The following is a 21,829-nucleotide window of genomic DNA, read 5'->3' as shown; positions in this document are numbered from 1 at the left end:
ACGAGTTTTCTTTTCCCTTGCTCCCCATGCGCCGCAGCTCCCGCGCCGGACGCCTCACCGGGTGCCTCACCTCGCGTCCTTGTCCATCCTGTATCTGTCCGAACGCATTAAACTCCGATCCTAGTGGTAGGGGCTGTCTTACCTGCCCCGTAATCGTACAGTAGCTTGACGCGGTAGATCGACGAGAGTTGCGGTGAAAGCGTGCGCATCCACCAGTAAAGACGAGCAGAGCAGTTTGATGCCCTCTATCGCAGCAGCAAATCGCCTTATAAACCCCCTATAGGCCCCTGGTAGATGCCTGAGAGCTGGGGATGCGTAGAACTGCGAGAAGCGCCGGTGGCCAACCAAGTGTCCAAGGAGCTCGCTTGGTGTTTCAGGCTTTTCCTTCCCTTGGCCATCCCCTCACCCAACCATCACCACTACTACAACTTCACCATCACCAACACCACTACAACTTCATCACTACAACCACGATCACCATTACAACTACGAGTACACTACAACTACTACAACGACATCACTGCGACCATAGCTACGATATCTACGATATCTACGGAGGTCATCAACTCTATTACCTCAACGCGCAAGAGTGCGTTCATGCGCCGATTCACCACGCTACACGTCGCTCAATCGCGTAAATTCGACGTGCTCGACGCGTCAAGAGACTGAATCTACCCATCTACAGCCTCGTCTTCATCGCCGCTGTCGTTTTCGCGATGGCTTCGACGCGCCATCCGCCTCCGCTGCGTATATACCAGGACCCTCCGGCGGCTTCGGCACCGCCAGCTGAAGGCCAGCCCGGCGCAAAACCGTCCAAGACGCAGCGTAAACAGCTACAGCCATCGCCCATGCCGCTTCAGCCCCTCGGTAACTCGGCGAGAAACAACCGTGATATCGTCCTGAACCCGCCGTCGATGGACCCTTTCTACAACCAGTCTCCCATCAAGCACCAGCGTCGCACGAGCGCCCACATCGCACACAATAAGCTGGAATATCTGCCCATCTCAGCACCGAAGCCTGCCAGGTTTCCTACCGACTCGCCGGCAAAGAAGCTCGCTCACGAACAGTATCCTCGACATCCTCTGCCTCCACATCCGTCACGCCTTCCGCTCTTCACGACGTTCCCCAGTGTTCCTACCAAGTCATTTGGATCCTCGTCCAGGGCAGGAATCCAACAGGAGAACTTCACCTCCCTCCCGGCGGCACCGCGCGCGTCTTCGGGGATGCACGCTCCGGCCAAACGCCGGCTGACAGTCGGCAGTGACTCCCAGCGAGACCCGCCCGTGAAGAAGATCAAGCGTGAAGAGCGCGAGCAGTCGGCGCCTATACCAACTCGCCTGCCAGAGCCACATGAGATGCCCCCTGTCGAAGACGACGGATCCAAACCGCCCTACAGTTATGCGATTCTCATAGGAATGGCCATTCTTCGTGCTACCAACCGTCGTCTTACCCTGGCCCAGATCTATAAGTGGATCTCTGACAACTTTGCCTTTTACCGTGCTGGCGATTTCGGATGGCAGAACAGTATTCGCCATAATCTGAGTCTTCACAAGGCATTTATCAAACAGGAACGTCCAAAGGATGACCCAGGAAAGGGTCACTACTGGGTCATTGAACCTGGTATGGAGGCCCAGTTCCTCAAGGACAAGCCGTTTCGCAAAGCTGCCATCATGTCTACCATTCCTGTCACCCAGCAGCCTCCTATCCCGTTGAACACCCCACAGCAACAGGATCTGCCACCGGCACCAACCTCAAGCAATACCGGCCTTGCGACCATCAATTATATCCCGTCCACAACCGAACAGGAGGCACCTGTTTCAGCCATCCAAGATCTCTCTTCTGATGCCACTCTTCCGGCTTCTGACCCCGCCCTTCAAGAGGATGTCAGTGACGAGCAGGAGCAGGAGCAGCCACAGCCGCAGGCAGAACACCATTTCTCATCACCACTGCAGGCAATGCGCTCCTCTCCGCCGGTTGCACCACGCATCTTCCGCCGTCAAGCTACTCCGCCAACGCCGTCTCGTCCTGCTACCGCTTCTGCCGGTGTTCCACGTTCAAGGAGGCGCAAGCCCTCGAACATGAATGACAGCGGTTATTATTCCTCCCTCGAGTCCTCGGCGATGAGACCTCGTGTGGCAGCTGGACACATTTTGACTTCAGATCTAGATATCGAACCTCCACGCATCAAACGTGGCCGCGCTGAAGAAGAAATAGCTCGCATCCGAAGCTCTTCACACGACATCAGCCCGATGCGGCTAGGAACTCTACGAGACTCTGCTCAGGCTGCCATTGGCTCGTCGCCTCTCAGAAACGAGTATCTTTCTATCCACGCCGCTCCTCTAACTCCAGGTATCAAGTTCAAGAAGCCAATCAAGCCTCCACCTTTCCTATCACCAAACACCAACTTGCAGAACCACCGCCGCAAAATTCAGCAGATGGTCAACTCTCCAATAAAACGCCTGGGACTGGGCGAAGATGTACAGCAACCCTGGAGCCCGGCATTTAACCTCCACGACGAAGTATTCACTTCCAATGACAACCTTCGCCTACCATTTGACCCATTCTCAGATAACTTCTTGGCTAATGTTGGCACGCCGACCTTTGGTTCACCCGAAAAACGCTCTGTTAGGAGCGATAATCACGGAGCCGGCGTTCTTACTGATATCACTGCCCTCAGCGCCAACACGCGTCTGAAGACACCCGTCGATAAATCCAAAGCCTACAGATTCCAAGAGTCGCCTTGCAAACGCCTTGATCCAGATCGCTACATCGACGCGTCCAATGATGAGTTATTCTCATTCAACCTCTTCAGCGAGGACGGCGCAGGCGAAGTCGACGGTGTAGATCTCTTGCAAGGATTCGAGAAAATTGGACAGCAGCCTTCAAAGGAAGAACGCTCTCCCAAACAGTTTCTTGGAAAGGGCTCGCGGATTTGTCACGGGCCCAAGGGTGGTATCCGATTTTGATCACTTTTGACCTCCCATATCCCTCCTCATGCGTTGAGGATTTACCTTGGTCTTGATTCTTGATATTTTGAATCCCTCCTCCAGATCACCATTACTCTATCCTTCTTCCTCCAGTTTATCCACGTTATTGGAACACTCAACCCCCAGCTTTTTCACCCTTTGGGCCTCTACTTGGACCATTGCATTTGGGTTTCACTTCTGTTGGCCTATTGCTCAGTCTATTACCCTTACCTTTACTCCGCTACTCCTACATAATATCCTCCTTACCTCTTCTCGATATCTCATTTCAGTCTCGCCTCATATTCTCGAGTTACATGATTTTACACCGGTCACTTTATCCACCTTGACTGGCGAGATATGTGATTAAATTCCTGGTACATTTTTTCTCTCTTCTTCTTTTTACTCGGTTATGTTTTTTATTTTCGGGTGGTCAGGAACGGCGGGTACTTGGAGGCTTTTTCTTATTTTGTTTCGCTCTGTTTTGCATCGCTTTTGGGTCTTTTTCATTCCTCCCTCCATTCTACCATCAACTACCTTACTCTCCCGCACACCTCACCTCACACATACCCTCATCCTTACTCCCGCCTTTTCTCTATATTCATTAGCGTGGTTTCTTTATTATTTGCAAGGTGCTCGAACGGACAGGATGGGACAGGGAACTGGTGGAATTTTGCAATGACCCTAATGAATGTGTTTATGTTTATGGATCATGGCTTACGAGTTTTAATTCCTGTTTATCTGTCTATATTGTTATCGGTATTTTGATAGTGACTTTAGCTACCAGTCTACCTTCTGCACAAAATATTACTTATCATTTCGAATCTTGTCCTTTGGTCCATATCCTTGACATTAGTAGATACAGTGTATAGCAAGTCTCTGGGTAGGTGGGTATCCATACATATATCCGATCGCTCAGAGTGGCTCCAAAAACAAAAATAGCAAAGACAAGCCAGGTCATTCAAAGCGTGTGTCTGGAACAGAAATCGAAACACCATAAAAACCAAAAGAGTCCATTCACACCATCTTCTTATTCTCAAATCAGACCAAAACGCCGTTCCCAGCCTGCCGAAATAAACGCTGTCACACAACGACTCTCTCCCTGCATTTGCAATGCGCACTTCACCCCACACGTCCGTCAGTCGTGCATCTGACGTCGCCCCTTTCGCCCTATCCAAGTCTCGACCGCAGTCTGACGTTCAGCGCAAGGCAAAGAACCGGAAACTCGACACCGACCCGCGTTCCTCAGTCACTGCTACCGCACCCCCGACATCCACAGCTGACGCATTGTATGCCTTGATCTTCTTTCAGCTGTGCCTTGGGAACTCGACATATGCAGGTGGCGTTGAAGTTCGTTTCCTTGGTCTGGATGCATCGTAAACAACATAGCTAGAGGTGAAAGGACAAAGTTAGCCTCGAATATAACAAAAGAAGAAAATATCAATAAATGTCAACTGCAAAGGTGGTTTTCTTTTCTCTACCTTTTCGTATCCTTGCTTTTTCCATTTGGCTATCAGGTTCGCGTCTGCGTAGCCGTTCTTTAAAAGCCAGTCGTATAGTTTTTTCGATATAGCTTCTTTCTCATAATATAGGTCGTATATATATCTCGAGCCTATCGGTCATCGTCAGTTTATCTTCTTGATAACAGCGGTGGAAATGGGCGGAACTGACGCTGGTGACTGATTTGGAAAATAGGCCATAACACTTCATGTCTTTTCTTTCCTTCGTGCGAGGCGTTTTCTGCATCTTTCATCTTATTACTGAATTCAAGCAGTGTGTCTTCAATGTCGTCGAAGCCATCTGGAGGGGCCTTGCGGGTTCGCGCGCTTCGGATCGGTGGCATACTTGGCGTGAAGTCGAGAGCTGTTTAGAAGAGCTGAATATGGAGTGATTCGGGGTCGACTGGTAGTACTAGGAGAAGCAGAAGAGGTCTGGAATTGGCGTAGATGTTGATTATTGTCAAGAATAACTAATCTTCAAAGATATCTTCTTATCGCGGACGAAACTTAGAAGCTATTGATTACGTAATGTTATTTTTTTGCCTGTTCCTACCGCCTTCAAATGTCGATTTTGAAGCTCGAGAAGTTCTCCGGGGTTTCGATATCAATCAACAATCAGTCAGTCCAGCAGCAAGCCTATATTCAAATTTACCTATACGCCGTGCTATTGCCGAAGTGCTTTACGTCCTTGCAATCACCCACTCCAATCTTTGAAAACACACCCAGCAACAATGGATCAACAAATCCAAATCGACCCATCCAAGCTCTCTCCATCGGATAAGAAAGAGTTGCAGCAGGTGATTGCCAATGAGACCCAGAAGTCGACTATCCAGCAGAGTAATTACCCCGTCTATTTCCATTCCTAATGCAACGGATATACCTCCACCCTGTCTATCTAAATTACCCGGTAGTCCAGAGCACAACTAACATGTATACCTTCTACTTCTTAGCCGTCCACGAACTTTCAGATATGTGCTGGAAGAAATGCGTCCCTGGAAAGGTTAGCTCCGGTGCATTATCGAAAAGCGAAGAGTCGTGCGCACAGAACTGCGTCAACCGATGGATGGACACTCAGCTTTCCATAGTGAAACATTTGGAGAACTTGAGGGGCAACCGCTCATAAATGTTGGCACTATGGCGGTTGATGGTGGAGGTGATGAAAAGAAACGGTCTCTTTCCGGTTACGAATTTTTTCAGACGTTGTTGGGAAGCAGCATGGTCGCGGAGAGCTTCGTGGGTTTTCATATATGGCCTAGACTCTATAACGTGGATAGAAAGGCTCGTTTCCTTACCTTGTTTACGGTCATGAGAGGCTATGGAGATTAGGCCCTTGTATAATAGATATAATGCTAATCCGAATATTAATGGGATTGTGCATGATACATACCCATGCTCCCCGATGGCTATAATATGTGTCAATTTAAAGATAATTAAGATAAGCCGAAAGGATGTCTATGAGGTGATATAAATATGTCTTGATAGAATATTCGATACTGGACTGCTGATGTCAAGTTGTTACTTGTATCTCTTGCTTCTGGATGCCGGAATCAACCTAGACTACAGACCAAAATACCATGCCGCTAAGCCGGAGCTGAATACATTAAAGATGTGATATGTACGTATAGTTTCATTTCTCTATGTAAGCATCTCCATCGCGGAGGTATTTTGTGTATCACTTGCAATGCAATGTAAGCAGAAACTGAAAGCCGTCTGAGTCTATTGCTTTCCTGAGGTCAATGACCTAGAGTAAAAAAAAAGACATCGCTGAAAAGAGGGAAAGAAAGAAAGAAAGAACAATGTTTAACCCTTGTTAGTTCGCAGCTAGCGCCTTGACAGGTTATGCAGATGTAGAATTCGCATGTCTAGCTCCATTGTTGGAATGGAGCATAGCCACTTCTCATATCCTTAATATCTTCGGGAGAAACAACAGAAGAGTCAAAGAAGAAATTGTAGATAATGGAAGGGGTATCAAAAAAGAATTATAGATAGTAAATAAAAAGAAACTGGTCAAGATGGAGGACATGTCGCTCAAGATGTCGCTAATAGCCGGCTAGGCGGATGCTAGATTTATTCGAGGAAGGTGAAAAGGTTGGTGTGAAGAATGTTGATGGCTCGGTCTGCATCTCTCTCTTCGATCACGCAGGATATGTTGATTTCGCTGGCACCTGGTTCTGTTAGGTTAGTTTTTCCACTTTTGACGAGGATATGTAGTTACAGGGTGGAAAGGAGATGCTCACCTTGTGAAATCATTTCAATATTCACGTTGTGCTCCCCTAGTACGGAGAACATGCGACCAGCAACGCCAACCATATTTTTCATCTGCTGACCTACTAGGCTTAGAATGGCCATTTCCGGAATAATGTCGACAGTTCCGTATCTTCGTAGGTCTTGGATTGCTCCACGCAGATCCTCGTCGATGATTTGGTATTCGTCACGGCCAACGCCGTTGAGAAGGGGCAGCTCGGAATGTAGGGCTAGCGAGACGTGTACCTCACTGGTAGAGATAAGGTCTATGGAAAGCCGCCATTTATCAAGAACGGAGAATATGCCAGCGAAGAATCCATGGGAGAGAGATCGTTTATTCGAATGTATGTTAATGACCAAGATTTTATGCTTTGCAGTCACGGCTGTTGGCCGTTTGGGGCCTTCACTGTGTGCCCAGAAATGGGGGCCTCGGGTGCGGAAGAACTTGGGGTCGTGTCCTGGGGTTGTTCGCTCTAGCTCTGAGCGGGAATCTGGGAATATGATGGTGCCATTACCCTTAGGTTTCATGACGTTTTTGATTCGGATGGGAATTTTGGCACGGATGACTTGTTCCATGGTGAAGGGATGAATGACCTCGGAGCCGTAGAATGTCAGTTCGGCAGCCTCTGCTGGGGTGATGGCAGCCAGCAACCGCGCGGTGGGAACTTTTCTGGGATCAGCCGTAAAGATTCCATCTACTTCCTTCCAGACCTGTAGTTCTTGTGCATTGACTCCGACAGCTACCAGTGCAGCGCATAGGTCTGTATAGCCGCGCCCAATCTTGTCCATGAGGCCTCCTGGAACAAGACCAAAATATCCAGTGAGCACTGGCACCTTACCGGGGCATGCATGTATTTTCTCCGCAAATAGTTTGGCCAAGCGGTCATAGAACTCTTGATCCAGAGCCTGGACACCGGCAGCGAAGTCTATTGCATCAGATAGGTCAATATATGCAGCGTCAACGCCCCGATCGTTCAGTAGAGTAGCCATAAGACGGCAGCTGAGCTTTTCGCCAGCACTTATGACCATGTCGACGCATCTGCTGCTGATTTCCCCAAGAGTCTGGGCAGCTTCTAGTATTTTCAATACCCGCTGACATTCGCTATCAAACTCTCCTGCCAATTGTGTTCTCAATTCCACAGAATGGATGAGCTCGTTTGCCACGGTTATGTGTTCGGACAGAACTGTCTCGACGAGGGTCCTGTACTGAGTCGACTTGGGGTTCTCTGCCTCACGTGCTGCTCGTAGGAGCCTATATCAAATCATTACAACGTTAACCACCGTTTTGTATAATCATTCATTTAGGTCGACTCACCGATTAGTGGTCCCATCCGCCTTGGAGGAACTACTCCGGGCGGAACATACGACGGCAACACGGTTTGTGAGGGTGCTCGGCCTAGAAAGAGAAAACGACAACAGTTAGTAATCATTCAATATATTAAGACAACCAAACGAATGACGCAGAGGAATCGCATACTGGATGACCTGGTCAACGATCTGATGGGCGAATTTGCCGACGCTCGTCCCGCCGAATTTCTGGACTACCCAGTCCGACGGGGGAGTGTTGGACACTCCATTTGATAGAACGGCCGTGTGGCCGTTTACTATATGACCATTGCCGTTCATGATGGTAGGGAACTGGCACGCAGCACAGCACAAGCAGTGGGGGATACCAGGGTTCCCCGCAGGTCTCTCGTCTCTTGACACTGCTCAGGTCTCAGCTTCAGCAGCAATGGCAGAGGAAACAAGTGGCTGTAAGGATGGCGCCCGGGATATATAGCTAATTCAGGTGTATCATCCTTCTATAGAAAATGTTGGAGAGACCGGGAGATGTTTTTGTCTTCGACCCTTTGTCCTCCGCCCATTTTTTTCCCGCTGACTCAAGCGATTTACGTCGTAATTTTCAAACGCGTTTCTTACATAATGAAAATAGCCTTTTGGTTTGCAAAAATACGTTTTAGCGGCAGAACTAGCCACTTTGGGTTTTTCCGGACTCCAATTGCGGAAGGTTTCGCCGGGTCAGGATCACGCAATTTAGACTTTAGCCCCTGATTAGGACTAGCGCCGATAAGAGAAAGATAAGCAGTTTAGGGCTGTTTGTCTCGTTTGCGCCGTTTGTTTGTTTGTTTCTTCCTTCCTCTTTCGGACACAGAGCGACAACTTCGAGAAAAAGTTGATATAGCAACTTCTAACTGTAAACAACTTTAGACAGCGAGAAACGAGAATACTACGAGAATGCAAGGCCTGCGGTGATCGACTGTTGCCCGAAATGAGAACCCTGCCAGGGAATGTAACCGTCATGCACCTGGGGTTCGCCAATGTTAGTCCGGTGATCCTTGAACAGAGAGCAAGCAGCCCGTGGTTTCAATGCGGATATGGACTGGAAGCCACGCGAGATCCCCGCTGCATATCTCGAAAAAAGTCGGCTCGATTTCAAACCCCTGGACTGCCCTTGGTTTTTTTTTTTTTTATCGATATAAACATCCCCGGGGGGTTGCAATGCTGACTTGGGATACCCGGGCCGGACCGTGGAAAGCCGTGAGCTGAACAAGAAAAAACCGTCTTTCGCGAGCCCTTCGGTCCTCTCCCCCCAGCCAACACGGACTGCACCGCTGCGTCTAGCCATGTCAATCGACGAAGGGCGGAAAGGCGAGAACCCCATGCTAGGGGAAACTAGATGTCAGAGGATCAGAGGATCAGAGGATCATAAACGGTTATCCTTGTCGCTGCTTTGATATAAGTACGACATTGGAGCCGTCTTGCAAGGGTCAAAACCCCGCAGGACGACGCGCCTTGGGGTGATCCGGATGCAGGCCATGCTAATTTAAGTATAAAGGCTCAGGGAAAAAAATGACCGCACGCCCGTTGACAGGTTGTTCAAAGGCTATCGGGAATGAACCTATGCCAGAGTCTACTACGGAACACACCCGAAAAGGCTATTGAAATACCTAGCATGCGTTTACCTGCCCATATATTTGCATACGGTCGATCGGAGACTCCTATGCTAATCTTTTCAGCTGGCATTTTCGCAACTTCCTTCGTGGAATGAACCTTGGTAGTCTAGATGTAGGAAGGTTAACCAAATGCACTTGTGCATGGACTGTGTTTTCTTTTTTTTGGGCTTTTTTAAACTCATATTCCTGCTTCCTACAGGCTAGGGTAGTAAAGCTTGTAGGAGGGCTAATATAGAACATACGAGAGCCATTATTTGAAGGATGCTGTATTTCACCCTGGGATGGTAAAACAATCAGCCTATATATCACTGCTGTTGTAGAGCCCATCTTTGTCACATAAATCAGTCTCATTGTCGTTTTGGTGGCCTGTGGCAAGATGCTCCTAAATATGGGGCTGAGTACTAAATATCCAACTCTGGCAATAAATTCATTTGATGGACGTATAACAATTCAACTCACTAACCCTTCATTTATAATTCAACATCACTCGGCGGTCACTGAATAACGTTAGATCAGGCCAGCCGCAGCTCTCCTACAATAAATAGACGTTACAGTGAATCTTCAGCTCCAACCGCCAGAGCTACTCGATTCGGATCCTTCCACTAACTACCAGTAACCTCCTAATTCCTCCGTTGTCTCACCCTAAACTATCATGGACGCCACGGAATCCCTTCCGTGTCCGTTCTGCGATTTCACAGATGCAGACGCATACTTTTTGACCCAGCATGTGGAGTTATGTCACCCTGAAAATGGTATCTCGCCATTTCTGGCAACGGACGACCAACCAAGTAGCGAAAATACCAGAAAACCCGACTGGTGGCATGGTGACACGCAGCTTTATACAAACGAGGATGCGGAGCCAGCTACCAAATACATCGACTGTCCTACAGGATGCGGGGAGGCGGTGACCGAAGCTCAGCTAACGAGTCACTTAGATTTGCATCTCGCGGAGGGACTGGCGCTAGAAGAGCTTAAAGGAATCGATGTTAAGGGTCAGGATACCATATCACCCGGCTATATCGAGTCGGAGGATTTTGAAGACGAGGAGCTGTCACCCAAGCTAAGCAAAGCGCTGGGCAAGCATGATGGGAAACGTTTTCGGGACGGGCCAATCCATTCCAAAGCCCCAAAGCAGAAAAACAGAGCTAGACGTTCTGGCCAACTTGGGGTATGATTCTGAGATGTTATCTCGTCTACGCGCGTTATTCGAGGTCCATTCCCGAAGCTAACATGAAATTCTGACAGACCACCGAGCTAGGGCCGTATGCGCGGGAGGCGAAGATGCCTGCCTGGCTACGCAAAATGCTCGAAGAAGGCCCAGAAATTATCCGTGAGAATAGGATCCTGCGAGATGGAACGTTACGCAAGGTCGAGATCGTTTCAAATGAAACATATGGCCTGATCCGGGTCATTGCTAGACTATGTCAACAGGATGATTCGGTAGAGCAGGCATTCCTATGCAACCCTAATGTTCGACATATTTTCAAAATGCGAAAGGAGGGTGGGTTTTGCGGGTATCGTAATATCCAAATGCTTATCTCCTATCTCCAGGACAGTCGTACAGCTGGCTGTGAACATTTCCCTGGTCGGACTCCGTCGATATTAAGGCTACAGGACATGATTGAGCAAGCTTGGGATAATGGTTTCAATAGTCATGCCAGGAGAGAAACCGGAGGCATAAGGGGGACACGGAAGTATATAGGTACTTCAGAGGTGAGACTCCATTCTACCTCTACATACGAAAGGAGCATTTAGATGTGCTAATCACATATCATTCTTCAAATAGGCTGTTGCTTTATTCCGGAGTTTGGAGATACCGTACGTACAGCCCTATTTGCTTACATTGTCGTGGATATTCTAATAGTGAGACTGTGGCTAAATCCAAGCAGTTGTCGTCCTGCAGTCTGTACCGAAACATCAGAGGATAGTGCCTTTGAATCCCTTTCCTTAACCGTAGCAGAATACTTCCTCAACCATGAAACCCCTACCGCTGGGAAGCAGGTTATCCAAACCGAACTCCCTCCTATATACTTACAGCATGCAGGTACGGAACAACCTAACCTGCTATTCATTGGTTGAGATCCGAGTGTTCGTCGATTGCTTATATATCAAATTATAGGGCATTCGATGACAATCGTCGGGTTTGAACTTCGAAAGAATGGCAGTGTCAATCTTCTCGTTTTTGACCCAATGTTTAAGACGTCAGTTGCAACTTCACGGCTGATTGGGTCACAATTTACTGCTTCGAAGCCTTCAATGTACTTGAAGGCGTTCCGAAGAAGTAGTAGATATTTGCGGCAGTTCGACGCATTCGAGCTTCTCATGTACGTGCATGGACCTTGTTCAGGGAGGTATCACGGTGCTGACAATTAATTCCAGGCTTACTCCATCACCATCACCACCAAAAACCGAGTCCTAGAGGTATAGTGCTGCATTACCCCGCGGTCAAATGAATGAAATAGATTGCCTTCTCAGGCACCATAGATATCTCACCATTTAACACCCAGGCTACATTATAACCAAAAGTGGTACGACGTTACCATATTGAGTACATAGATGAAGTTGGTTCTAAATAGGAAAAGAATCTCGGAGGTGCAGGTGGTGGAAAATATAAAAATCACGTGATAAAATATAAACCCGTCCGAGGTTGCTGGGAATTTTTTGTATAAACACCACAAGCACTCCAGAGCCATACAATTCCAAGGTTCAGATATCTATATAATTGGCAGTCGCTTTTCCATCAGGGGCATCTGATACCAGCTAAATATCCGAAAGATTTAGTTTGCTTAACCTACAGCAGTCATGAGAACCTTACCGAACATTATCATCACTGGCACGCCAGGGGTGGGGAAGACTGTTCACTCCGAACAACTTGCACAGGAGACAGAACTAAAGCACTTATCTATAAATCAAGTTGCGAAGGATCGAGGGTGCTATGACGGTTATGACGAGAAACTAAAAAGTCACATTGTTGATGAGGATAAGGTAATTGATATCTAGTTCCTTCGAACTGTGCCCGCATTCGCAAGCTAACTCTTTCTATTACTTTAGTTACTTGACGAAATCGAAGCAGATGTACTAAATGGTGGATTTATAATTGACTGGCATGCGTGTGATCTGTTCCCAAAATCTTGGATTGATCTCGTGGTTGTGTTACGGTGTCCATCCACTTCTATTCTTTATGACAGATTGGCGGCGAGGTGAGTTGATATATCTCATGTCAAGTTTATAAACATTTCTACCCTTGTTTATCGCATACCCCTAGCAATCTTGATAACGGAATTTCTATTGACATATCTTATTTCCTTTCTATAGATCATACTCAGAGGAGAAACTCCAAGAGAACCTCGACGCCGAAATTTTTGAAGTGTTACTTGAGGAGGCCAAAGAAGCTTATGACGAGGAGATTGTTGTCGAACTTCAAAGTGAGACAGACGATGCCATCGAAAGCAATTGCCAGAGGATAAAGTCGTGGATAGAAACCTGGAAGCAATCACGTACCACTGGCTCGGACTGATGCGCGTTAACGAATAATGGGTCTATCTCAACATTCTGCAGGCCAGCAGCGAGTCCGATCACTAAAAGGTTGATGGATTTATAGAGAATCAAAGCTCTTGCTTCTGCTTCTGCTCTTCTATCCACGCCTTCAGCTTCATTAACGCCTTATAGCGATGGGATATCGTGTTCTGAGGAGCTTGAATTAGCTTTCCTTCAGAATAATTGAGGTTATGCGGAAAAAAGCAAAGGAGACAGGCGCATTTACCTTGTACTTTGGGTCCATCTCGGCATAGGTTTGGCCTTCGTATTCAAAGATCGGATCCCAACCTGGTATCAGCGGTGTCAGCTTGCAACCCGTGGGCCTGTTTGTGTGGAAGTAGGGTGGTTTACTGACCAAATTGCGTTGATCCACGAGCTGGTACTACTTTACCCTATTGGCGGTTTCATTGTCAGCTTCTACCCTATGCTATCGATCAAGAGCAAGAGTGCGAGTGCGGAGGGCTACGATAGACCCTTAATGGCCCCCATGTTTCATCAAGGGGTAAAATAGAGAGCACCCTCTCATATCCAATAATCAATAGCCGTTATGACTTTTCCTTAGTCCTTACCGTTAGACCTACCTTACAGTTACCCTTATGAATAAAGTAGCACCATATCATACTCCTTGATACAACATAGGGGCCTACTTAAGGTCTTAATAGTAGCGACCTCTGTATATTCCACTCACCTCCGTTTTCCCCTGGAAAAGAATTGGTTCCTCTCCTGGCCCTGCACAGAAGGCGAAAGTGGCAACTGTTACTGCAGATTTATCCTCATATGGCTCAACCAGTTTATTGAGCCCAACGTGGCCGAGTTTCTCAAGGAACCATTTTCTGTTACGACGTTGTTAATACCGAAACTTGAAGACGATTGACTTTTTGCATGATTCCTCATTCAGAGTATGTAATTATATTCAAGAGGAGACTTACATATAAGGACCTGGTAGGCCATTCAAAGCATTGAACTCCAGTGCAGTATCGTCTGTCAATGCAGGTCCATTGATCTGGTATGAGTCTTAAGTCAGTAACCATTGAAAAATAGAGCTACAACTAGGATTTAGGAGTAAAAGGAAGGGGAGATCATGAAATCACCCACCGCTTCAGCAGCTTTACGGCATTTTTCCTTTGCAATATCTTCGATCGTTCCCTGTAGCTCTGGGACGTCGACTGATACACTCTGTACTTCAATGGTACCTTCGAGTATCGCCTTGACTTCTGCGAGCTTATTCTTGTTTCCCGTAACAAAATTGATAGTCTTCATGGTTATCCCTCCGCTTGTCGGCAACTTCGGTAATTGATATCTGCTGTGTGTTTCACGTCACTCAATGTGTATAAAATATAAGATTGACTGGAGGACAGGGTTTATATGAGGTATATTCCACGGTAAATAAAAAGAAAGGTAAAAGAGATAGATATGATCGTGATGGGCGGGGGAAAGTTGAAGGTCGAGTATGACTGACATTTATATCGAGTCCCCCACCAACTTTACAAATCAACCCAAACTAAACCATAGACCAAACTTTCCGATCTACTCAATAAGTTCACAATCAAATCCAGGGTGTAAATATTAGTCATGACATTATAGACGTATATGGTATACGCCATTTTCCTATCGGGAGGCGGAAATACTTCTCCTGAAATAAAAATAGTGACGTTAAAAACCGAAGCGTCGTAAATTTGGAGATGTGTTGACATCTCCTCCGAGTCATATGCCCCTTACAGATTTCTCCTGCAAGGACGTTGAAGCAGTGTCTATTTTACACTTGAAGCAAGTGGGGTACAAGAAATATGATACAAGAACATAACAATGGGCCAGCGTGAAGAATAGACGATGTGTAGGAGATCTCCAAATGACCTCCAAACAACTTTAAGACGCGTATAAATAAAAGGTTCAAATACGTGGACAGGGCGGAGGCGGGCGTAAAACTGTATAGAAAGGAGACCAAAGAACAACTAGCAGTAAACCCCCTGGAACCAAAAGATCTCAGAAAACGGAATAAATGGTTAAACATAAATATGGTCTTAGCGGGAATCACAATCACAACAGTTAAACATTACCATGGATCAAACATAGGGAAGAAAAAGAAAAAGAAAATAAAGAAAAGAAAATTGATGTCCTCAACAGGAACCATTATGCTTTTCCATCGGACACGTTTCAAAAGATTTTGCCTAGAAGCGAGGGCTAAGAGCCAACGGTCTAAAAGACGGGGAATTATAGGGTAGAATTGAGGGGCCAAAGTGAGGCATCGTCATTTATTACGATGGAGCATGGGAAGAGGTAGAGAATGTTTAATCCTCCGGTGGTTCTCCCATTTCTAAGCTGTCAAGGCGGTCCTGCTGGGCCATTGCTTGGACGGAAACGATCTCGGCAAGACGCTTAAGTCGAGGAGTTTGCAGCCCTATTGCTATGTTAGTACGCTATATCGTGATGATTTAAAAGAATACCTGGGCGGAACTCACATGATGGCGTATACGTTTCCAGCGCAGTAATGGCTCTGGGCTCAGCGATCTCATAGGGACCACTGTCCTCCATGTCGACTGCAGTTAGAAGCAGAACATCGCTCTTCTCAGTGACTCGGGATGCAACAGCTTTCATGATTTCACCGTTGATGGGCTGTTCATAGTCGGCGACGAGATACTGGTTGAGAAGTTTCTGGATTTGATTTGGGGAAAGCCTAGACGAGTGTTCGTGTAAGTAACCGGGCTGAGACAAAGTGAGAATTGATATGATACTTACATCCAGCAGATGTCTTGGATGATTTCTATGTCGTTCAGAGTTGCCTTCTTCAGCTGAAGTAGCTTGGTTGCTTGCTGTAATGGCATATTGTTAGTGAAGGACCGATGGAATAGGAAGCCGAAGGACTTACCATGAGATGCTCAAGCTGCAGGGTGCCCTCTGGCATATCGTGGCTCTTGCACCATTCCTCGATACGGGTAATGTTGTAATTAATCTGCAGCCCACGCTTCCACGAGAGGAAATTACGTCGCATAAGCAAGTCATTAAACGCGGTGACACCAACCAGTCGTAGCAATTCAGTAACAGTTTGAGTCACAATGGAATCTTCGAGATAGTAGGCTTTCATAGCCTTGAACACGCTGTTGAGCAAGCTGAGTAGATGGTCCATGCTGTACAAGGGGTTGTTATTTGAAGGGAGAAGCTTTCCAAGGAATCTGTTCGTTTCACTTGTGACGAATCCAGGAAGGGACTGAGACTCGATGATAGCTGGGACAATCATCTTGAAGAGCTTCTTCTTCAAAGCTTTCATCCAGGTGTGGTAGATATTAAACTCCAAGCTTTCCAGGTCATGCTTGACAATCTCCAAAAGACGGTCGTATTCGTAGTTGTCAGTCTTTTGAGCTTCATACCAGTCTTCTGCGAGGAAGACGAATGAAAGCATTTCGTGGACGTTCGAAAGCCAGAAAGCTCCAGAGCTAATTGTATCCTCGCTATCGTGTTGCATGACTTCCTGCTGAATGGCCTGCATAACATTGGCAAGGAATCGCTCGGATTCCTTCACGAAACCATTGTTCCACATCTCAGATGTAACAAGGTTGATTAGGTATGAGGGGAACAAAACCTCCTTCTCTGTTGGTGGTGGATCGGAGCTGGGAAGAGGGATTTTGAGGTTCTTGATAAGCCCCATGGTGACTTCATCGTTAAGCTCCTCTTCCTCTGAAAGTAGATTCTCCAATTCAATTTCTACAGAATCAATTCCAGGCGCGAACGTCGAGCTTCGCATGTCACCGCGGCCAACTCCACCACTGGGTATGGCCATAGAGACAGGTCTTGGATTGTAGGCGCCGCTGAAACGATCAATTTCGACCTTTTCGAGTCCTGCGCTACGTCTCTTCGGCTTGGGTTTCTTCGAGGCGACCAGATTGATCAAGCCTGACAGGCTAGGTTGAGTAGGAGCGTTTCCATTCGACAAGTCTCCATTGACTCCGTTAATAGGAGCTGACCTCTTGGCAAATTCAAGCTCATCTTGTAGTTCGACGACCTGCTGGCGGAGATAGGTTTTCTCCTGCTCGTGGACAATAATTGCGTTTTTGGCATTGTCAAGCTCTAAGCTTGTAATGCGAAGGCTTTCTCTGGTAGCCTTCTCTTCCTCCTGTAGTTTCTTGACCGTTGCGATTGACTCGTTGTGGTTGTGTTGGAGTTTGGTCATTTCTTCCTCCATAGCTGTTAGGCGAGCGGCGGTGATACCGGCCTGGTTAGCCTCAGCCTGCAATTCACGAGATCGGGCTTCAAGGGCGTTATGTCGACTTCTCCAAGATTTAATCTGTCCATCATAGTTCTCAAGCTGGGTGTTCAATGCCTTGTTCTGCTGCTTGAGGGATCCAAGGGACTGAGTCAACTCAACGACCTTGTTCTCCAGTTTGTAGGAGATCTGCTTGAGATCCCGTGCCTCTTCACGGAGAGACTTGTACTGCTTGCGAGCTTCCTTACCACGCCACAAGTTCTGTACAATGACAACCTTTCGGCGGTAATCTCTCCATTTACGAAGTTGTCGCCATGTCCTGAAAGAGCGTTGAATAACCTTCGCGGCGTTTCCGAGGATACTGTCCATGATGTTTCGGCGGCAGAGATAACCCCTGGCCAACGACTCGACGAGAATGACATTGTTTCGGATCCTGTGGTAGTATTTGCGATCCTTCTGGCCTCTCCAGACTCGCTGGATAGTAGTTGCAGCCTTGATCTGGCGAGCGCCTTCAGCATGCTGCCTTGCCAAGAATCCTCGAATAAGGCCCTGGAAGGCGAGGATGGAATCGCGCATGGCAAGATACTTTCGTCGGTAGAATTTGCATTTAAGATTCTTCTGAATCATGATGGCACATTCATTCAGGCGCGAAGTGCGAAGGTTCTCCAAGAACGCAAGCATACCAGCTCGGAAAAAGATTTTAGTTAAGCCGAGTTGGTACTTATCCTGGTTTTGCTGGTTAATATCGCCCAAAGCCTTTGACAAAATGGCGTGACACATAGCTCGGATTTCAGAGGTCCATTGTGATGAATGGCAGAGCATATAATATCTGAGCGCAAACTCCTCATATGTCCACCGGGTAGGATAACCGGCACAACTTATTCGCACGGTTTCGAGAACACCACAAGCTCGCAGTTGACTAAGGACCATGGGTCCCTCGAACTTCCAAGCCTCTTTCGCTTCGTTTGGCTTTATACATCGGATGTAGTGGACGTCCGTGGAGTTTATGGTGTTCATGAGCTCGATGAGAGAAGATTTGAAAATACCTCCCAGTGTAGGCTTACGGTTGACCGCAACACCAATTTTCCTTCCGGGGGCTGCGACTGCCCTGGAGGACATGGAGGCGGAATCCTTCTCTCGAATGGCAGATGCAGCTTGGAGGACATCCCTGATGAAGGGGTTGGAGGAATTTCGGAGAACCTCCATGTGCTCATCGGGCACAGTATCTCTGTTCTTCTCGATGAAACCATCTGACTCGTAGGTGACGTCAATAGCATAATGGCAGACGGTGAACGAGGACTTGCCAAATCGAGGCTTCTTGTAGAACTTTTGCTTATCCGCGGCGAAGTTATGATGTAGCTTGTTAACGAATTGCTCATCAGCACCCATTGGGAGCCTGGACTCCTCGTCAAGCAGGGCTAAGATACCAAGTTTCCCTTCAATAAGGTCAATACATGGCTGGTTGTCCGAGAAGTTGATGAAGGTCCAATCGATTTGTTCTCGGACGTATTCCTCCTGCTCAAGTTTGAACACGTGCTGGTTGAATTCCTGCTGCAATTTCTCGTTCGCATAGTTGATACAGAACTGTTCAAAGGAGTTCTTGGCGAAATGCTCAAATCCATAGATATCAAGGACACCAATAAATGAAGTGGCTCGGCTAAGAACTTCTTCGGTTGCCAAACTGCGGTTAATGGTTTCAACCAGCCAGTCGAACAGACTTGAGTAGATGAACTTGGCAACTGAATCTCGGACCACGAGGGCCTGTGGCTGGTTAAGGTTAGAAATAATCTTCTCGCCTCGGGTGACCAGCTGCTTTTTGACGGTCCATTTGGCAAATTCGCTCGCGTCAATACCTAGCATTTCACAAGTTCGGACGAGAGACGGTTCCGTAGGCGAGAGAGAGGAGTCATTTCTGGTAGCAACAATCTTGACATTACCGAGGTGAAGCAAAGCAGCCAGAATCCTGAAAATGGCCGCCTGCACTTCTTGTGTCAGACCAATTGTAGTAAGCGACTTCCTTGTAGCGTCTAGTTCAGCCTTGTCATCCACTCCATCAATAATGGGTGTTCCTCCCTGGTTCAGATAGTCAAATTCCTCGACTGGCAAGATACCCAACTCCTGCTTCTCAGCATCTGTGGCACCGGCAATAAGTTGATAGAAGATATGGTAATTTCGTTCCTTCAGCGGTTGGAAAACCAGCCTCGATCGTTCTAAAAGGTACGTTCTAATCTTTGCACCAATAATATTCGTCCTGTCATCGAACAAGATCTCAATATATTTACCGAATCGTGACGAGTTATCATTTCGTGTTGTCTTTGCGTTTCCGAAAGCTTCCATGACGGGATTGGTGGCTAGAATTTGCTCTTCAGTTTCACTGATGGAGTCCGCCCGTCCAGTAGAGTAAGATCCAGGGTTATCGGATGTCTCTCGCGTGGCAAAGTAACGCATTATATACTTTGCACTGACGGTCTTTCCAGCACCGGATTCTCCAGATACCACGATGGTTTGGTTTTGTGTGTCCCTCAACATGTCCCTGGCCGGTTTAGTTAGTGGTAGCTCAAGTTAAGGGTCCAATTGGGAGTGAGTCTCACGCAAAAGCTTCTTCTGCAATGGCAAAAAGATGGGGAGCTTGTGAAGCTCGCTGTTTGCCGGCATAAACCTGAACCATCTGTGGGACATATAGAGAATCGACACGGGCGAACGGGTTGGTCGCTATAAGAACGATACCGGAGTATGTGTAGATTTCTTTTTGGTGGTACCGTAGCTTAATAGCCTGAAGGACTATAGGATAGAACTGTAAGTTTCAAACTCCATATAATATGTCCGTTAAAAAGGGCGTACCAGCTGGCTCGTTCAAATGAGACAAATTCGTTAAATCCTCACTCGCTTCTAGCATCGTCGGATTCATCAATGGTGGTAATTTTTCGCTAGTATCCGAGGCCAGTTCCGCCAGCGTTGTCTCGGTCGTTTTTGTCTATTCCGGAGTACAGGGTTAGTTTATATTTCCTGTCCGCCAGCCGCCAGCTGCCAGCCAGCATTTTAAGGGGTCAGCTCTTCCGTAGAAGCTCACCTCTCCATTCTCCAAAGTAAACACCAGCTTCACTTTCTCTCCATCTACCACCTTCTCGGCCACTTCGGACGCAACCCATCCCTCAGTCGGATCGGGCTGCCACGCCCGCGTGCCGACCTCATATGTATGCACCATTGCGCGTGATCTGACACCGGCAGGATTAAAAGGTAATAAAAGACACGAAAAAGACCACGATCACGGTCAACGTCACGGTTATCGTCAACGATATCGATATCGAGAAATCAGGGTAAAATGCTTCACGTAGCCCGCGTGTGGGTCTAAAGCATGGTGTTCAGGGCAAATAAAACCGTGTAATCAAGCTCTTTTAAGGCGCTTCCTTTGCTTCCTTTGCTAGTCTCCGTTCCAGAATTAGATATAACAATGGGTGGAAGCAAATATAAAGAAAATCGCAGGCCACACCCCAAAAGAAAACAACGATGACGACAACTGCGACGACAACGGAGGCCAAACGTGTCTCTCGCAAGGCCGTTAAGAATAAAGGACGAGGACGAGAACGGGAACGGACGACGAGGCCAGTTTAGCAGGTTCGCAAGTCTGCTGGAGCGTAGAAATAGCGTAAGATATGGGTTCACTTCTCAAGCCCCCTGAAATAAGGAATTATTAGCGTATCGTGTTGGAAGTCGCTTTGGTGATGTATAAAGTCACGTGAGCGGCGCTTTTGATATCTGTTTCATTCACCAATCTGGGATGGGAGGATTAGGGGTAATGGCGACGAGAACCATGTTGCTGCCCACCCACTTGCTCGCCTGAATAGAGGGATAGAGATGTTACATGTTTACGTGCTAGACGCCAGTGGTGCCAGGGTACGTTTCATCGTCATCGGGTGTGCTGCGCTGTCAATACGAAGGAGCAAGAAAGCGGTGGAAGATAAATGGTGGAAACTTTTATTATATAGCCAATAAAACAAACGCAAAACATAGTCAGTTCATGCAGCTAGCCCTCGCCGTGTCTCTAGATAAAAAAAAGCCTCAAAAGATGAAGATGCAGGTCGGTCGAATATAAATCTGTGTTTGTTGGGAGGATCTCAAAATTCAAAGCCCCGACGCCTTATCACTATCACTATCGCCGTCCATCACCGTCATCTATCCCTACTCAGCCCAGCTCTTTCGGGCCCAGGGTAGGTAGGAATCATGTATCATGCAAAGGAAATGTAACGGCCATCATGTAGGAGAAAGATGAGACGTAAAAGGAAAAAGGGGAGAGATAAAAAAAGGGGGAAGAAGACCTGATATTTTGATATTAAAGTTACTATGATTTGAGGGGGAAAAAGGTGTCGTTATCGCAGAATGAGAAAGGGAAGAGAAATGCGGATTAAAACAAGCGAACAACATCAAAGCTATGGA

The 21,829-nt window shown here is 47.2% G+C and overlaps 6 protein-coding genes across 6 annotated transcripts; 3 read left to right on the top strand and 3 right to left on the bottom strand.

The window, feature by feature from the left end:
* Positions 1-294: 294 nt before the first annotated feature.
* On the top strand, positions 295-669 carry GIQ15_06572 (uncharacterized protein; the record flags this gene model as incomplete). The annotated part of the gene is made up of 1 exon (XM_033553989.1): positions 295-669. The coding sequence occupies one exon, from the start codon at positions 295-297 to the stop codon at positions 667-669; it is 375 nt and encodes a 124-aa protein (XP_033403504.1).
* Positions 670-716: 47 nt separating this feature from the next.
* GIQ15_06571 (forkhead box protein) lies at positions 717-2,966 on the top strand (the record flags this gene model as incomplete). Its single annotated transcript, XM_033553988.1, has 1 exon — positions 717-2,966. The coding sequence occupies one exon, from the start codon at positions 717-719 to the stop codon at positions 2,964-2,966; it is 2,250 nt and encodes a 749-aa protein (XP_033403503.1).
* A 3,563-nt stretch (positions 2,967-6,529) lies between these two features.
* Positions 6,530-8,332, bottom strand: GIQ15_06570 (aspartokinase; the record flags this gene model as incomplete). The annotated part of the gene is made up of 4 exons (XM_033553987.1): positions 6,530-6,627; positions 6,700-7,958; positions 8,022-8,102; positions 8,184-8,332. The coding sequence occupies 4 exons, from the start codon at positions 8,330-8,332 to the stop codon at positions 6,530-6,532; spliced, it is 1,587 nt and encodes a 528-aa protein (XP_033403502.1).
* Positions 8,333-10,312: 1,980 nt separating this feature from the next.
* On the top strand, positions 10,313-11,234 carry GIQ15_06569 (DUF1671 domain-containing protein; the record flags this gene model as incomplete). Its single annotated transcript, XM_033553986.1, has 3 exons — positions 10,313-10,828; positions 10,906-11,161; positions 11,212-11,234. The coding sequence occupies 3 exons, from the start codon at positions 10,313-10,315 to the stop codon at positions 11,232-11,234; spliced, it is 795 nt and encodes a 264-aa protein (XP_033403501.1).
* Positions 11,235-13,813: 2,579 nt separating this feature from the next.
* GIQ15_06568 (uncharacterized protein) lies at positions 13,814-14,457 on the bottom strand (the record flags this gene model as incomplete). Its single annotated transcript, XM_033553985.1, has 4 exons — positions 13,814-13,840; positions 13,886-14,030; positions 14,127-14,200; positions 14,293-14,457. The coding sequence occupies 4 exons, from the start codon at positions 14,455-14,457 to the stop codon at positions 13,814-13,816; spliced, it is 411 nt and encodes a 136-aa protein (XP_033403500.1).
* A 1,028-nt stretch (positions 14,458-15,485) lies between these two features.
* GIQ15_06567 (myosin-2) lies at positions 15,486-20,600 on the bottom strand (the record flags this gene model as incomplete). The annotated part of the gene is made up of 7 exons (XM_033553984.1): positions 15,486-15,595; positions 15,657-15,871; positions 15,934-16,007; positions 16,064-19,928; positions 19,987-20,176; positions 20,237-20,369; positions 20,466-20,600. The coding sequence occupies 7 exons, from the start codon at positions 20,598-20,600 to the stop codon at positions 15,486-15,488; spliced, it is 4,722 nt and encodes a 1,573-aa protein (XP_033403499.1).
* Between the last annotated feature and the right edge of the window lie 1,229 nt (positions 20,601-21,829).

The sequence above is a fragment of the Arthroderma uncinatum genome (assembly GCF_011692745.1).
Source record: "Arthroderma uncinatum strain CBS 119779 chromosome Unknown scaffold5, whole genome shotgun sequence".
NCBI lineage: Eukaryota > Fungi > Ascomycota > Eurotiomycetes > Onygenales > Arthrodermataceae > Arthroderma > Arthroderma uncinatum.
This window is presented reverse-complemented; position numbering and strand designations above follow the sequence as displayed.